This window comes from Bombyx mori, chromosome 15 (genome assembly GCF_030269925.1).
Source record: "Bombyx mori chromosome 15, ASM3026992v2".
In the NCBI taxonomy this organism is placed as follows: Eukaryota; Metazoa; Arthropoda; class Insecta; order Lepidoptera; family Bombycidae; genus Bombyx; species Bombyx mori.
This window is the reverse complement of record NC_085121.1, coordinates 7,657,036-7,675,160: the sequence shown is the minus strand read 5'-3', so window position 1 is coordinate 7,675,160 and position 18,125 is coordinate 7,657,036. Positions and strand designations below refer to the sequence as shown.

General features: G+C 39.9%; 1 protein-coding gene across 1 annotated transcript; it reads right to left on the bottom strand.

The window, feature by feature from the left end:
- Positions 1 to 58: 58 nt before the first annotated feature.
- On the bottom strand, positions 59 to 17,895 carry LOC101739691 (anoctamin-5). The gene is made up of 21 exons (XM_038015876.2): positions 17,679 to 17,895; positions 16,993 to 17,166; positions 16,696 to 16,860; positions 16,437 to 16,612; positions 10,567 to 10,680; positions 10,312 to 10,411; positions 9,899 to 9,982; positions 9,708 to 9,823; positions 8,673 to 8,842; positions 7,896 to 7,986; positions 6,823 to 6,949; positions 5,978 to 6,139; positions 5,592 to 5,735; positions 4,762 to 4,943; positions 3,944 to 4,077; positions 3,735 to 3,822; positions 2,480 to 2,597; positions 1,998 to 2,108; positions 1,145 to 1,223; positions 552 to 688; positions 59 to 225 (listed from the first exon to the last, which is right to left on the bottom strand). Exons 1-21 carry the CDS (start codon positions 17,751 to 17,753, stop codon positions 103 to 105), a joined length of 2,670 nt encoding a protein of 889 aa, XP_037871804.1. The 5' UTR covers positions 17,754 to 17,895; the 3' UTR covers positions 59 to 102.
- Between the last annotated feature and the right edge of the window lie 230 nt (positions 17,896 to 18,125).

Below are 18,125 nucleotides of genomic sequence, written 5' to 3'. Positions count from 1 at the left end.
TTTTGTATTTGTATGTGTACATTTCGGAAATACAGAAATGCAGTTCAAACAAAACAAGAAATTTAATACAGTATTTATTTTGTCAAGTAGATTTCAAACGCATTATCCTGTGTATGTGATATAAGCTTCTTTCAGTTTCCGTTCTATTTTTATAGTGTCCTCAACGTCTTTCGATGTACCAGAGATTAAATATTGAGCTAATAAGACAACCATCAACCCGACATACTGTAAAAAAAATACATAATAAATAAGACAGTTTAAAATAATTTAACACAAAAAATACTGACCTGCCTAAGGTTTTTTTTGCTGTAGATAGGAGAACAAGTTCGCGGCTCAAAATGAGACTAACACCAATGGGACGAACTGCAGTTAACGGATAGAAACCGGAAAAAATCTCTTCGGACGGTGATAAATATCGATGATGATGGTCAAATGATAGGGGGCACGAAAAAAAGTAAGCTAATTTATGCTTTGCTAAAATATCTTAGAAATTCTTATCATCTACGACGGTTAGATCTTTACGCACAACAGTATCGAGATTTTTTTCTTACCTCATAAATTATTAGTGAACTATTCTCCTGAGTTTTTATTTGGTAATGCTCCGGTAAAGGAACATAATTAGGATAAAAGTAAAAGATGTTAAAATTTGGAAACTGCACCTTATATTCAGGTAGATACAACATCACACCTGTTAAAACAATAACTTCATATAATCTAAGTACTGTAGGTACCTATTGGAAATCAAGAACAACAAATTATAACAGGGGATATTTGTATGGCCGCACGGGTAGATTATGGTGCCTTGTCTAGTTCTAGCATAAGGCAGTTATGCGTTCGGGTTTAAAGGCATAGGTCTGCCGTTATACTACATAACTGAGATTTAGACCTCCTGTCTCAAGAGCGTGACTTCGAAAGCATTGAAGCGTAATAAGACCCTTAACAGGCCGCAAGCCATTGTAACCCAGGACCGTATCTTCCCCGCATATCACGGATACTGTCTTTCTTTGGTCTAAAGGTTGGTCGACGAGATTACACAGCCGAAAGCAGAAAGCATGCCGAAATATTTGCAACATAAAGAAATGTGTCACTGTGACTGGATTATATAACCGAGTTATATTAAAGAGAACATTAAACGAGTAGGTACCGGGATAGTAGCAATCGTTGGGAATGAATCCTTTGTAGGCTTTAAAGGATTTTGACATCGTACTCAACTTCAAGAAATCCTAAAACCAAAATACAAGTTTTTTACAAAGTTTTATTAGATAAAATAATCAACCAATAATCAATTTACTAACGGTTATCATACATTACAGATTGAACGATATGATTGGACAGTAACTTAAATGTGCAGACGGAATAACAATGTTTATATTTTCATTCTTAAATTACATTAAGTACGACCTATACAATATAGTGATCCAATTCCAAAATATTTATCGAAGTTTTTGTCCCTACGTATTCGCTGGGCGCCTAAGGGGCTATTCAAGCTACGCCCGGACAGGTGGGTGAGCTCATGGGCTCAACCTGAGAGAATTTGCTAACACTAGCCGTAGCAAGAGGAGCGCTTCGCAGAATCTATCACTGGCGACCTACTGAGAAGATCCGGCGAGAACCTTAATGGACAATTGAATTTAAAATGATAATTGAGAAAAAAACGTTATACCTACTAGACTTGTATGGGCAAATATATAGGTATATAAGAACAAAGTTTTTATTGATCAAAATTAGCTGAGTAAAGATTTTATTTCGCTAATTTCTGCCGCGAAGCACCGTGTTCTTCTTTGAAGAGTAAGATGGTCTATTTACACTAAAAATTCTGCCTGTACTCATGACGCTTGTAATAGCGAGAAATATCGGGAACCCATTAAAAAATCTACGGAAGTATTAACCATACCTAACGAGTGCTCAATGAATTATTTTATTCATTTATTAAAAGTAAAAATCGTGGTGTGAACCCATTAAATAATGTGTTAAACAAAGTAGAGGAAAAAACCAACCTGTGAAACAAATCTTGTTGTGGTAAACGCAAAAAAATTATCCATAGTATTATTGTTACTGAGATAAAAACGTCTTTTTATAAATCGTGAAGACCACGCCATTAATACCGCCTGTAGAAACAGATTTATAAAATTAAATCTTTCATTATACAAATGCGACAATTTTCCTCGTTCGACATTGACCTCTGACATTTTTGCCCCTGGCCTATACCGTTTTCAGCCACTGAATTGGGATTCTGTGGCTGAAATCTGTCTGTGGGCATCACAGAATTTCGCATCTATGTCCCACATATTATTATTCCACGCGTCCCATAAACGCGGGAACATCATAGGAAGTTTCAGCTCGAACAACAAAGGTAATAAAAAGTATCCATGTCATAAAGGCTGGAGCAGTCATTAGGCAATTTCATTATTAATGTGATTTGAAAATTACATTTGTTTCATTCTATTTTCTACAAAAAAGACATCGAATAGCTACTTACATTACTCAATATCGACAAGTACGATATTATGGTGAGCATATTGGACCAAATATCTAAACCAGAACGATCGAGCAATAAAGCTCGTCTCGAAGCCAATAAAAACTGGTTTGCGTTATATCTGTTTTTAAATAAGAAACTCGATAGACAAAGTGATAAAGAATTAATTCTGAACATAGGTACGAATTTTTTATTTCCATGTAATCTTAAGCACGGTTAGTTATTAAATATCAACCCAACAACATATTTGTGTCTTTGACACGAACCATTAACCTATAACATGAAAACCACGGGAGCAATCGCGATGACCGATTCATTGACACACATGCCAGAGCCTCGCCGCGGATATATCGCGCGAGATGGTTTTGATTGTATTAATTAATAGCCTGCCCTATTATTACTCATGAGGACCAGACCCTTTGACAGCCATGAAGCTCACCGGTGTCTTACTTGGCGCACTGAAGTAATGATGTCGATTTCTGTTACTAAGGCGCCGGAATACCTAGTAGACTTCTGGGGAAGACTAATCCGAAAATCTTGAGAATGAATCTAATTTTAGAGACCTAAAAACCCATAACATATAATATATTATGAACAAAAGAAGGCATCGTTAGATAATTCAGGCGCTTAGTAACAGAAATCGACGTAATTACTTCAGTACGCCGCGTAGTATGCAGTAAGCGGTTAAGTCTCCTCGTAAAAATTCATTTTCCATAGTGATAGTTTTTTCTTATTTTCCTACCAAGCTTCACCTCCTAATAATTGTTTTAAGTACTAGGTAGTTTTAGCTAAGTTGTAGCACCAATGGAGTTATCCCACATTCCGGTTTGAAAGAAAGCATAGCCGGCATGTAATGTAACTGAAACTTCGATTAAAGTTTCAATATCTCGATTTAGGGGGCGGCATTCATGTTTTAGCGTTTATGAACTTCACTTTATATGTACTAGTGCAGTTGTACGTTATTAGGTTGTTCGACAACAATAGAAAAGCCTAATCTCTTGAAAGTTCTCTAGGTTAGAGGTTTCATTACATCAAGATATGGTAATTAAAATAAGTTTGAATCTGTTGAAAATGACTTAAGAAATGGGTATGTAGCGCGATAACTGTGTTTTGTTATTTAAAAGTATCCGTAAAAAGAACAGCGCAACAAACAATAATAACATTAAATAAAGATTGCCATAAAAAATAAAAATAAAGAGTTTCAGACATAAATGAAATGGATATTAAATATTCAAAATAAGCATCAACAATAACATACCTTATATCCAGTAAATTAACAATAAGTGCCAACAAAGGTATCAATGGTGAAGCGCTAACAAACAGTGTAACAAATCCGAATTGTAAAGCTGAAATTGATCAAATTGACGGTGAAATAATTTACTTTAATGTTTAATAATTTACTTTGATGAACTCATAAAAAATGCTGAATAATATGTATATAACGAAATAAAAGTATACTTAACCTACCTAAATAGTTGTATTTCAAAGCCAGCGTCCTCTCAGTGATAGATTGCAACCTGTACTCTCTTTCCCAGCAAGGGATCGTCTTATTAATATTACGGCCTTGATTGTAATCAGTTCTTTGATAAATAAATAAATTCCTATTAAAAAAATGGAAAAATAAGTTATTTTTTCCCTGTTTTACTGAAGAATTTCCCACCTGCGTATAAATGCTTAATGAAATAGGATCTTATTACACTTTTGTAATTGGCTCGGTGAATTTCGGATCTTTCTAGTTTTTCTAGTTCTTTAATGTTTGTAAATCAGATACCATTATCGCCTTACCTAATATGGCTATTAAGCTATCTTTCAAAGTAAATTTTCGATAGTCGCAAATGTTTGAATAACAAACTGTATCATAATCCTAAAGTTTTTTCAAAGTAAACAAAATAAGAGTATTTGGGACATCACTAATTTTACGTGTTTAGTGAGCCGTGACTTGTGTGTGATTACTTAGTAATCCGTCGTTAGTTGGTATTCGCAGCTGTGAAGTCGCCCCCGGGGAGTCGTCAACCGAACAGGGGATCAGTTCGGAATTTGACAATCAGACAATTAAATTCAGGTTCTTGTGTGCGGCAGTTTAAATAAGATTCAGGTTTTGGTGTCTATAGGCCTATGGTATATTATGTCATATCTCGGTATAAATAATTTTAATATACTTTACATACGAGCTTTAATAAAAATCAAACCAGAATATATGTACGAGAATATATTAAATAAAAAAGTACTTTTATATCCTTGCGAATAATAAATAGGCATTTAATGTAATAAAGTTCTATACTAACTTGCAAATCAACAGAAATTTGGGCAAAATTTGTTTACATAGGAAGGACACGGTTAGTGCTACGAACACATCATCAATACAAGGATTAATACCGCAGTTGCGAGCGTACATGTGTCGCAAGAAATAGTAGTTGGCGAATTTTTGGGTTGTATATATACGACCAGGTACATAAAAACGATTACTCTGGAACACAAATCACATCAGTTTATGAATAATAATTAAAACAAAAGGCAAGTCGAATTCAGCGTCCGGTAACTAGACTTTCTCTCTTAATTTCGATGTCTTATAATTTTTTTTGATAGGAACATGTACAAGCTCAGGGCTCTCCGATTTCAAATATTTACCCATATACATCACAACTGAATGCCTCACAACGACCTTGGGACAAAAGTCTTAATTCTTAGTATAGCGGCTGTGCCATATTTAAAAAACGGGAATATTACTTCAAAATCGCGGCAGAAATATGTGTGGGTTGGTGATACCTACTCCTGCAAGTTAAACGCCCTACGACCAGTGAAACCCTTTGTAATCTTACGACTTACTTAATGTAAAAATGAAGCGGTTCTGCATGGCCTGTGTTTATTTTTAAGTAATTAATTTAATTTATAATAGTGGTGTATGCACGAATGTAGATAAAAATCTACATATTATATGGAAGTTGATGTGTGTATGTTCCCTATGGACTCTGTATTTCAGGAAATCTTCATTTATTGGTCTAGCGAGTGATCCAAAGTGTGATAGCAACCGGATCGAAATCAAATCAAAGATAGACCAGCAAAGTGGACCGGTATTTAACTAGTATATAATAGAATAATTATAGACTTTACTTACTTTGAACCAAGAGTAATGTATCATTATCGGGAATGTAGCACAAAAACTAATCATTACCAGTTTCATGGCCATAGAACGCTCATACGATTCGACTGTTTTGTGATTTTCTAATCTTGTCACGAAAATGGCCGTTACGCGACAAACCTATTATAAAAGTAAAATTTTCAATTACAAGTTTATTTGTGTATTAAATACATTTTCAACTAAATCCCAAATTGAACTTTGTAAATGGTAATAAACTAAAAATTAGATCGAGTTTACCAAATGATTATAAATTAGTAAAGTTTTAGGTACGTGCTTGTTCATATACTATGGAAAGCCATGAATTAATCACAATAAGTATCTATTTACTTACTACATAAATTTTGTATCTTATTGCAACCTACCATTTCATACAACAGCATTACTGTCAAAACGATAATCGTAAAAATGGATATTCTCATGTATTTCTCGAAGCTGTTCGGAAACTTGTCCGGAGTCAAAATCTCCAAAAGTGTATCGTACTCGTAGATAACCAGTTTGATTGGAATAAAAAACGATAAAAATATCTAAAAAAAAATAATAATAATCGGTTCAGTAGTAAAAATGGCATTGAATGGACGTACGAAAAAAAATGTATTGATCTTCTGTTATATGACATAATTTTCACCTATTATAGTTGTGTCATTTAATTTTACCAGTTAACTTTTTCATTTAAATGAGACGTCCCTACACACACCGGTAGCGGCTTCGGTGTGATTTGTTAAAACTAGTATTTTCGAATATTTTATATATTTTTTAATAATAGTCAAAAATCATTCAGACACTGGGTATACGATTTAAAAACGCTTTTTAATTTAGAGTGCAAGAAATATTTACATGAACATCTACATATTCTTAATTAAATAGCTTTTAAATCATAATTTTCAGTCTCGTATTCTAGATATTCCGATAAAATATATTTAAATAATTAAAAAAGCAAAGTCACAACTACCTCGCCAAAGGAATTATAGCCAGGTACCGATGACCGGTTCAAGATGCTTGCAAGATGATTTAAAGCTTTCTAATTTACACCCCATACATTAAAATCTATATTCAGGCATTTAGAAGCTACGACAGAATTAATAAATTCACATACAGACAGGAACTTACTTTATTCGGAGAATACATCGCTACCTAACGTCCTCTTAGTTAATACATAGTCGTCGGAATTTGAAGCTAACGAATATTGTTAAAACAAAAAAATACATACACATATTATAACAAAGGAAGCGGATAAAATCCAGCGTAGCCATTTCATGATACCGCTGTTATAGTATTTCCATAATCCGGTATCTGTAGATTGATTCGGTTTACTATAATTCATCGAAAATTCTGGTCTGAAATTTAACGATAATATTTCACTAAAACTGATTGGACATGTATACTGGGTGTTAGGAGACCGCTTCCGAAGACGAAAATTTTGTACCTACAAAGTTGTAAATTTTGCGGTATCAGCGCCGCACCCCCGTCGCGCTGCGCCTGTGTGCGTGTAAAAGGAACGCTGCGCCCGGGCGTTCGTTGATCCGAGCATCAGCTGTTCTTGATTTTGTGTTTCATTGCTGGTTTTATTTAAGTAATGTTTTTTTTATGAAACTATCGTTTTATTTAGCTGTACTATCATGACGGATCGTAAATAATGCTAATAGAACGTTTAAAAAATTTATTTTTCTGACGGATCGTAAATAATGCTAATAGAACGTTTAAAAAATTTATTTTTCTAATCAGGATCGATTTTTTTTCCGTCCCATTATCAAAGGTCTCATTAGTACTATCGTCTGTCTTCGTTTTCGGAAGCGGTCTCCTAACACCCAGTATAAATCTAGTATAAACGAATCAATAATTTAAGTAAGGTAAGTACTGTGTATTGTATATTTATGTATAATGTTAGACATTTAAATGAAAGTAAAAAAGAGTCAAGTATGAACCGTTGTTACCGTTCTAATTTAGCGACCAAATAGAATCAAAATTTAACTTGCCTTTTGAACTCCTTTTTGCACAAACACTAATATAGTACATAATATATTCTAAAAGTTTAAAAATTGACCTACAGTGATTTGTTTTTCAATTATACAAATTTAGAATTTAGTATTGAAGTACGATATTATTTTCATATTATATTTATTTGTAGACGAATGCAGTCTATATATTGTGGGTTCCGATTTAGAATGCACGACGACATTACTCCCATGGAATAATTTGTTATTATCAATAATTTGACCACACCTGGTTAGTTGTTTCTGATATCAGCATCTCTGCCTATCAAAGACGTTAGAAATAATATACCTTGTGGAAACCATTTCCTTAACGTTATATAATTCCCACATCCATAGCAAGTACATCTCTCTACGTCTCCAAAGAATCATCAATATTGGACCTGAAATTTATCACGTTTAAAATTAAAATAATCAAGTTGCATTGTGCGGCGTTCATTTCTCTTTCAGTATAATTCGCTTAATATGACAAATATCTTTTAGGTGTTTCGGTTGCAGTAATGTAACGGTTCAGTAATCTCATCTAAAGAATACGTAATATTAGATATGTCAGCAGGCGCCAGGGATGGCTAAGCGATAGTTTCCGTCATCACTCGTATTCGATTGAACTCAGTTTAGTCAATAAAACTTTTCAATAATAATTATTAAAACTCAACACACACAACTTTCACAATGACAGGGTAAACCGACAGTTTCGTTTCACATACCGACAGACCGACTGACTGACTGACTGACTGTCAGAGACTCACTGACTGAGACGGACAGAATGACTGTCTGACACGGAAAGCCACGACTCTGTCCACGTACCGCCATTTTATACTGTGGCGTTACGGAGTCTACCCTACACTTTTGTGATATTTATCAAAACAACATTTCATCATTTAAAATAATAGTCAAAACCACCGTCTTAATATTACTAAAAGTCGTTATCCACGACAGATATATGTTAAAGATGTCTATGGGCTCCAGTAGCCACTTAACACCAGGTGGACTGTGAGCTCGTCCACCAAAACAAGCAAAAAAAAAGAAAAAAGAAGAAAAAGAGGAAAAAAATGATATATACGCTCACCCCAGAGAACGACAAAATAGCAGTAGTAATGTAAATAGCCATTGTCGAGTACGTTGACAAGTTTGGTTCCGAAGCAATAGTATTTCTTTAGATTGAGAAATGGACAACCAATGAAACTAGAACATCTAGGACACACGGTCTTGTTGAGTTTGTCATGACACACATCTTTACTGAAAATATTGAAATCGTTGCTGAAGTTGAACAAGAGTCTTAAGAAATAAAAGTCTAACAAGCTTTTTTTTTAATTTAGCTCAAGATCTTAGTGGTATTAAGTAAGTCGACAGTGCATTTTCAAAGATCTTTTCTGCCACGTATCATCCGGCTTTGGAATGAATTCCCCTCTACGCTGCTTCCCGAGCGCTATGCCATGTCCTTCTTCAAACGAGGCTTTCGGAGAGTACCTACTTAATGATAGGCAGCGGCTTTGCTCTGCCCCTGGCATTGCTGACGTCCATTAGCGACGGTAACCACTTACCATCAGGTGGGCCGTATGCTCGTCTGCCTACAAGGCCAATAAAAAAATAAATAAAAAGAAGAAAATAGATTTAATATTTATTTATTGGTGGTAGGGTCTCTAGTAAGCCCGCACGGGCTACATACCATAGGCATACCATAACCCTATTTCTGCCATTAAGCAGCACCGTTAATGCGTTACGGTTTGAATGGTGAAGCAGCCGTTGTACTGTAAAAACTGAGACTTAGAACTCATCTATCAAGACTAGCGGCGGTATTGATGTGGTTGATGTCTATTAGCTCCGGTGAATCTAAGCCCCACTGGGCAGCAAGTTCGATAGCCCATGTAGCATTTTTTTTTAAACATCAGAATGTAAATGCGGCGTTGAAACACGAGACAGGAAGACATGAGGCCGAAGACTCGAGTTTATTATTACATCTGTCCGACCCTTCAATTGGGAATACGTCTCTGCATAGCTACAAAAACCGCCGAAATTACCAGGCACAGCTTGTTAAAAACGACGTATTTGTTTATAAGAAGAATCGTAAAACCATCATGTGAATTGGAATTAATCGACTTACTAAACAGTTTCATATGTTTTGTCAAAGATACCAAGCAACGTAATAATGATTCCTCCCAACGCGGCTATCGAAAGGCCTAGATTATAAAACTGCAAAAAGGCGAAATAAAATCCTATCTGAAAAAGAAATTATCATAAAGAAACCGTTCGCAGTTTAGTTAATCACTAAAGTATGTGTAATGTAAATTTTACCCTGGACCCAAAATATTCATTTATTACATTGAGTGGTTGTAGTTTAAATATATTACAGAGTCCCGTCCAGTTGTAGTATAATATCTGAAAAGAGCTCACCTTAAAGTAATCTACAAGTTTATATAAGTTATTACGATAAAATGATATTTATAAATTTCCTAAGCCAATTGCATTTGATGCCGTACGGTATTTATTGGTAAACAGACATATTTTATCTAATTGTGATTTTAGGAGCTGGGAAATTTAATGAGATTTCGCCCCTTGGGATCTTGTGTCAGTCCCCTGTCCCCTACTCCGCATCTCAAACCCAAAATAATTCTTACAATAGCTTTTGGTGATAGAAGCCTATTAGAAAACTATAAGAAGCTAAAATCAACTGTTGTAATTTTGAAAATTGAATTCCAATGACTCACTTGCCGACCGCTCACTTTAGAGAAATCCTGACGGCGTGTGAGAAAGTAAGGCCCATCATGTAAAGCGTATGCATCTGCTATAATATTCATGTTCAGTAATCTAAAAAGATAACTTTGTAAGTATTACATACGTACATACCTACTGAAACTTGGCGATAGAAGTGGAATAGTTGTGCCTACTGCAACTTGCCGATAGAAGTGGTACAGTTGTACCTGCGGCAATTTGCTAATGAACGTCGAATACTTATTAAATACCTTTGTAAACCGAAATTGTTTTGATGCTCCCCGAATCGCATTTGAAGTAAAATTTTATAAACAACCAAGCTCCGCTCGTGGTTGGAATAATTCAATGGGCTCTTGTAGTTGCTCCTAAAATATAATGATAAAAAAAGCCTTTTATTTCTAAAAAGCTACGATACAAAACTTATGCAGATTGTTAATAATCTATACTAATATATAAATCTACAGTGGTTTTTACGGATGTTCCGTTATAACTATTTAACCGTGCATCAGATTGACTTGAAACTCGGTATCCATGTAGAAAATACATGAACATAATGGATAGGCTAATATTTATATGAGTGTTGGACTCCCTACACCAGTTGCGGGGGCGTTAATGATGAGAATCTTTATGGGGGTGAGAAATAGTAATGTTAATTTTAAATGCCCAGCGAAGCGGACGGGTACAGCTAGTACATTAATAATAATAGATACTAATTAGAATTCATAATATATAATATTATTTTTTTTTTTTTTTTTTTTTTTTTTTTTATGATTGAAGGATTACTGGTGGCCCGGAGGCCTTTCCAGTTTCACCAGGACAGGTGGGCGAGCAAAGGCTCAGCCAGGAGGGGTGGGATTTGCTAACAGCTACCAGAGCGCCTCCGAAGGAGACCTAACAGCTCAAGAGCAGCTGCTTCGCGAATGAATCTACTACCGGATCGGAATCGCGACCCGCTGAGAAGATCCGGCGAGAAACTCAGCGAGCTGATTCATGGGTTAGGTTGCACGGCGAACTCTTTGTCGAGTTCGACGAGTACGGTTACCGAGGTCCCTAAGCCTGCTCCTAGAGCTGAAGGCGTCTAGTGCGAAGGTTATTGGATCTGATGGATCCGTAAGGACGTGTCTAGGGCGTCGACGGTGACTGGCTCCTGCATGATCAGGATTCGGGGAGTAGTCAGCGGCGGCTACGATAAGGCGATTATCATGACGCATAGCCTTATCGAAGTACCGTTCCGACGCTGACTTCATGTATTTCTGTATAGATTCGAGGCCCAGGTCGTCGTGTAGGTCAACGTTCCTCACGAACCACGGAGCTCCGACGGCTAACCTGCAAAAGCGGGATTGTAGAGATTGAAGGGTGTCTATGTGCGTGCGGGCCGCGTGAGCGAACACCACACTCGCGTAAGTCATGACGGGCCTTATGCAAGTTTTGTAAAGTGTCACCTTGTTCCGAAGGGACATTTTACTCCGCTTACAAATCATGGGGTAGAGTCTACCGAGAATAAACGCGGCACGGTCACGGACTGATTTTATATGCGGGCGGAATGTCATCGATGCATCCAGGGTAACGCCCAGGTACTTGACCTTCCTGGCCCAGGGTATGGATTGACTAAAGAGAGTAATCGGGGGTGTGAGATTCCTCCTCCTAATACGGGAGGAAATCCGTGTGGAGCTTCCCCTATGAAAGAGCACCGCAGTACTTTTCGCTGGGTTGATGTCTATGCGCCATTTTCGGAACCACTGTCCTAGGGCTAGGGCTGCGCTCTGAAGCTTCTTCGCGATTAGGGACTTGTTTCTACTGGAATAGTAAACAGTCGTGTCGTCGGCGAATAAAGCTAAATGGGTCGGCGGCGACCGGGGAATATCGTTAACGAATAAGCTAAATAGGAGGGGTGAGAGGACAGAGCCTTGCGGGACTCCAGCTGTGAGAGGTCGTGGGGAGGAGCGGGTTCCCTCGACTCGATATCGAAAAGAGCGGTTCGACAAGAAGTCCCGTATGATGAGCACGAGACTATCCGGCACACCCATGTTGAATAGTTTGAAAATCAAACCGTTGTGCCAGACTTTGTCGAACGCTTTTGCGACGTCGAAGAAGAGAGCTCCCGTGTATAACGGTTTTGGTCGATTAAGCCCCACAAGAATGTGCTCCGTGAGGCGGTGCACCTGTTGAACGCATGAGTGATTTGTACGGAATCCGAATTGTTCATCGATGAGAATGCCCTTGGATGAGACGAAGTCTCTGAGGCGTTTGTAGAGCAGACGCTCATACAGTTTGCCTAGAGACATGAGGAGGCTAATCGGGCGGTAGCTCGTCGGATGATTTTTTGGTTTACCGGGTTTATGTATGCCGATAACGTCCGCTTCTTTCCACACCGCGGGAAAGATACAGTTCGCCATAGCGGCATTGAAAATAGATGCCAACATCACGATGAGTTGGACGGGTAGAAGTTTAATAACGCGGTTGGATATACCGTCGGAACCGGGAGCCTTGCGAGGACGTAGGTCTTTGATCAAGTCTTTAACTTCCATCGGGGTGACGGGTGGTAACACATCAGAGGGTGGCAAGGAGGCTCTGCGTTCTACCTCACTGTCTACTAATTCTACATGCACAGGGTCCACGGATTGAGTGCTGGGCGTGCACTGGGTTTGCAATGTATCGGCCAGCAGCTCTGCTTTTTCGTCATCATCGAACGCCGTGAGTCGGCCTGAGGGGCCTACGAGGGGGGGCATAGTTACTACCGTATCCGATTTGAGAGTACGAGCTAAGCGGTAGTAAGACCTTTGGGAGGGCGCGAGTCCTTCTAAGAAATCAGACCATCTGGCATCTCGGACTTCGGCGATGCGAGACTTTACGTCGCGTTGTAGGGCACGCATTCGAATACGATTTTCCGCGGTAGGATACCTGTCGTAGGCGCGTATCGAGGCGTTCTTAGCTCTAAGGAGTTCCCTAATATCGTCGGACAATTTGAAGCGGTGAAGGAAGTCCTCCGCTACAACTTGTTTCGATGACCTATCTAATGTCGAGGTGATGTGTGACGTTAAGATGTCTATGGCTTCAGCGGTATCCTGAGGAGACGGGGTAGAGTCCGGGCTAAACGGTAGCGATGGTGGATCAGATTCAGCCAGGCTGATGCCCAGCGTGTGCCAATCCACCACAGTCCTCGTGACGGGAACGGAATCGGGAGCGCGACCGAGCTTCATAACGACGGGACGGTGGTCTGAATCTAACTCTGAAACTACTTCGATCGAGTGTAAGCTCAGAGTTACGTTTTTTAATAACGCTATGTCGAGTATATCCGGGCGATGCGCGATATTTAGCGGGTAGTGAGTCGGGATTAGCGGAGCGACGATATCGAAGGCGAGATTATCGACTAACGCGTCAAGCCGCCTGCCGTTCGGGGTTGTGGTGTGTGAGTTCCACCTGATGTGTTTACAATTTAGGTCGCCCGCCAGAATGACAGAGCTCCCCATACCGAGCAGCGCCTCGATATCACTGCTTAGAACGATCTTATCCGGTGGAAGATAAACGGACGCGATAACGATCGGCGCGTGTCCCGTCAGTGAGATTCGGCACACTGATGCTTCGATATTAGCGAGCGCGGGAGGATCGAGTGGGACGCAATGCAGGGCTCTTCTATAGTAAATGACGGTACCACCACCACGAGCAGAGAGCCTGTCGTTCCTGACCATGTTATAGTTCGCGATTTTAGGGTCACGGCGCGCGGGCTTAAGTAGGGTCTCCTGCACTAAAAAGATATCAATTTGATGGTCACGCAAAAAGTCAGAAACCTGATCACGCTGATTTGCGAGACCGTAAGCGTTAAAAAATCCTATCGTTACGGATAGGGGCTTTATTCTACTTATATACGCCATTGATTACCGGCGGAGTGAGGGGAGGACGTACGTATTTAATGACGCGTATACGTCGGCGTATTCTTGCACAACGGCGATAAAGTGTTGTGCAGTGGAGGCAGAGCGAATGGCGTCGCCCAAAGCGTTAACGCGCTCAAAGTTGATCGACTGAAAGAAGTCGATCGCTAAAGCGAGATTGTCGGACGCGGTCGGAGGGCAAGTCGCGGGAGAGGGACGAGTCGCGGGGGCGGGACGAATCGCGGAGGAGGGAGTTGTAGCCGTGTTCATGTACGGCAGCGGTTTCGCCCAGGCCGAGACACTGGGCACCGGCGCCGGAACGAACGCTGGCTTAGCCTGCGACACAGAGGGTGCCGAGGCTTTGATGTCTGGGCCGGAAGCTCGGAGGCGGTTTTGGCGGGCGACGCGGCGATTTATTTTCGGGGCTCGGGGGCATCCGCGGTAATTTGCGGGGTGACCCTGTGTTCGACACAGGACGCAGCTAGGCGGTTCTGTCGCGGTTTTTTGATCGCGAGTGCATAGGGCCGTGGCGTGATCGCCTAAGCATTTGACGCATCGGGGGCGCGCGTGACAGTTACGGGAAGAATGCCCGTATAATTGGCAGTTATGGCACTGGCTAGGTGTGCCTTTCTTGTGTGGGGTTTCGACTGCGATTCCGGAAAGGCTACAGACCGTTCGGATGTTGAATATTTGCTTACCCTCGGGGGTAGGCTGGAGGGCGACGAGAACCATATTATATGGCTCCCTTCCGCGGCCTGTGTGCATGCGGTGTACGGAGTTAACCGGTAGGCCTTGTTCGAGAAGGTCGGCCTTGACGAGCTCGGCATCCAACTCTTTAGGGATGCCACGTATAACGGCACGGAGTTCGCGCTCCTCCTGGAGCGTATATGTGTGGAAACTTATACGCTCCTTACGGAGGTAAGAAGAGAGGGCCCTATGGTCGTCGGATGTTCGAACCTTAATTTGAATGCCGTTCGCGAGGTTACGGGCATTCGTAAAATTGATATTTTTGGCCTTAAGGGCCAGGGAAACTCGTTCCCAAGCTGCCTTCTCTTGAAGGATTACCGGGGGAGGGGTCTGGGCTTTATTTTGTGCCACCGGACGCGGCGACGGAGTGGCACGGGCTGGAGGCGCAACGGGAGTCTGAGGGCGGGGGCGCGACGCGTTCGCGGCTTTGCTAATTTTAGCGGCCGCGGGAGCTCGAGACTCCGCGGCACGCTTCTTACCCTTTTGCACCAGGGTGAATCCATCCGTCGATGAGGCGGGAGCGAGGTCGACCTCCATCTCCGAGTCAGAGTCGGAGGACGAGGAGGCGGGCGCAGGTGACCTACGAGTAGGTGTTTTGGACGGCGCGACGGAGGCCGCGGATGATCGCGCTGCTGGAACGGTGACCACGGCGGACGACGCAGCAGTTTTACTCGCCAGTATAGGCGACGCGGGAACGGCAGGCACGACAGAGGCTGCGGTGCTCGATGCAGAAGCTTTGCACGCAGGTACAGGCGACGCAGGAGCAGCGAGCTCGGTGGAGTCCACGAGAGGGCTCGCAGTGTGATCGGCCTTGAAGGCCTGAAACTCGGAAGTGAGCTTTGGGTAGCGAAGCCGGAGAAATTCCGCAAATACAGCGTCCATGATGTCTACGTGCCCAGGTGGGGCTACCCTGGGTCTTAGAAAACACTCGCCTTGCGGCGAGGCCCCAACTTCTCGGACCTGAGCGGTTCTATTGAACACAGGTGGCGATGCGGCACGATTACTGCAGGACAAAGAAAAATCACAACAAAACGGAAATAACAAAAAGAAACAAAACAATTAAACACTTCCAGGAAGACAGTTTGTCGGCAGATGTACCACGAACACAGAAATAACAAAAGGAAACAAAACAAATAAAAACTTCCAGGAAGAGCACTTAGTCGGCAGATGTACCACGAACACAGGCCGCGCGAACAATGGCCGGGCTAACAAAAGCCGGGCGAACAAAGGCCGGGCGATCGAGTGGTCGATGAGCACGTCCGCGCGTGACGGGTGCCTCTATCGGAATGGTATAATATTAGTCGGATCACTTAAATTCATAAAATTATAGTAATAGATAAAAAAAAAGTTTTTATTAATTTAGCGTGCAGGCATACAAGAACCGCTTTTATGTGAGGATGAAGGTCTCCTCCAGAGCTTCTAAAATATATTAGTTAATAATTTTTATTCATGTCAAGTAATAATTTAAAAAAAATCGTAAAAATAGTCGATTAAATAATATAAACCGTATTAGTTCTATCCATTCTCGTTCTGAATTCCTGGTAAATATTCTTTTTAATGGAATGTACTCTATATGGCATTCTTTGAAGTATTTTTTCACACCTAATTTTTCTCCATATTCTTCAAGCAACATATCAGGAGCGTGAATCTTAACAAATATAAGATTTTTGTGTTTCTCCATCTAAAATTTAAGTACATACGTGTTTAATTTCAGTTTATAATTTCTTGTAAACGCAGAAGGATTGTAGAAGACAGATCACTCACTAAGCCATATTCAAGTTCGATTTCGAGTCCTGCTTTAATAATATTCAAAAGAAAATTAGTTCTAATTTTCTCCGCTTCTAGGTTTTTATCATCAGGTATCACCAGCATTAAATCAATCCGCCTCTTTTCGTCTCTGAATGTTCCGGTAAAAGAGTGTGTTTCAAACTAACATTGATAGAAGATAAAAAATAGATTAAACAGTGATTCAGTTACAAGACTGATAAAAATTGGGGTGCCACGTCCAGAGACCGTTACGTTGAGAAGCTATAAACACTTGAAAATCATCATTTTCATTACCTGTTCTTCATCAGTTGGTTCAACAGCTATTTCCTCCTCGACATTTGGTTCTGGTGGTGTTTCTTGGGGTGTTTCGTCAACGACTTGTGTAAATTTACTGAGTAAATTGAATTTGTACAATTTAATTTTATGACACGCTCGGTTATCTTCATTCTCCTCAGTCGCTACGGTGTTCTAAAAACCGATATTAATTTTTTTGCGATGGAAGATTGTGTGGTCACCACCGCTATCCTAAGTATTATGTCCAGCAATGCTTCGTTTTGCAATTGTAAATAATCTTACACTGTGTACTACATTAGATATACACATTTTCGTTATTTGCCAATTGTATTATTAGATAATTAATAATAATCAAAATAATCATAGAAATAATAAAAGAATTATAGGAATAATACCAAATTTATAGCTGAAGGTCTGTCACATATCGATCGTTATACTTGTGATAGGACTTATTTCAAACCCGCACAACTGGATGCCACAGTCTAATGTTAACGCAGTGTAGGATAATTGTCGTACCAAAGTAATTGTATTCTCAAATTTCATGATTGGCAGCGCTGCTCCGTTAATGTTTGTTCTATTAACCGCTTATCGTCAAAGCCACCAGAAAAATAGGAGACTAACAAATAATTTCATAATTGAGAAAGATCAAATCTTCAGTTTATGGGTTAATTATTTCGAATACTCACATTATTGTCGACCGCAGCTGGCACACCGATTTGGTCGCGGAAATATTTAAATTTTCGACAGTATTTTCTGTCCATTTCGAAATATTATTATGGATAAGTAAAACTCACAATACTATATTATTTCCAAATTAAGAATACACACATTGTAAATTAATATTATTATTACAAATGCACAGTAATTAACACCAAACCAAAAAGCGTAAGACGCAAAAATTAGGGTTTTTTTTACTCTCTTTGACAGACAACAGCAGAGAGAATATTATAGAGACTCTTTTATGTAAACATACATATTTATAAAAGTATCACTTGAGAATTTGGCTGAATTTTTCTTTGTTCTTCTAACTGTCAGGACAAAACTTGTGTGATTTTTTATATAATCCTTAGTACATTTTTTTTACAATTAGCGATAGAGAGTAGTGTGCTAGTTTTGATAACATAATGGTAATT

Bases quoted from the DNA above. Each gene is read 5' to 3' on its own strand.
- LOC101739691 (XM_038015876.2), bottom strand. From the start codon at position 17,753: ATGGACAGAAAATACTGTCGAAAATTTAAATATTTCCGCGACCAAATC. The intron at 5,736-5,977 runs GTAGGTTGCAAT...CTTTTATAATAG, and splicing joins TAATGCTGTTGTATGAAATG to GTTTGTCGCGTAACGGCCAT. The intron at 2,109-2,479 runs GTAAGTAGCTAT...CTGTTTCTACAG, and splicing joins ACTTGTCGATATTGAGTAAT to GCGGTATTAATGGCGTGGTC.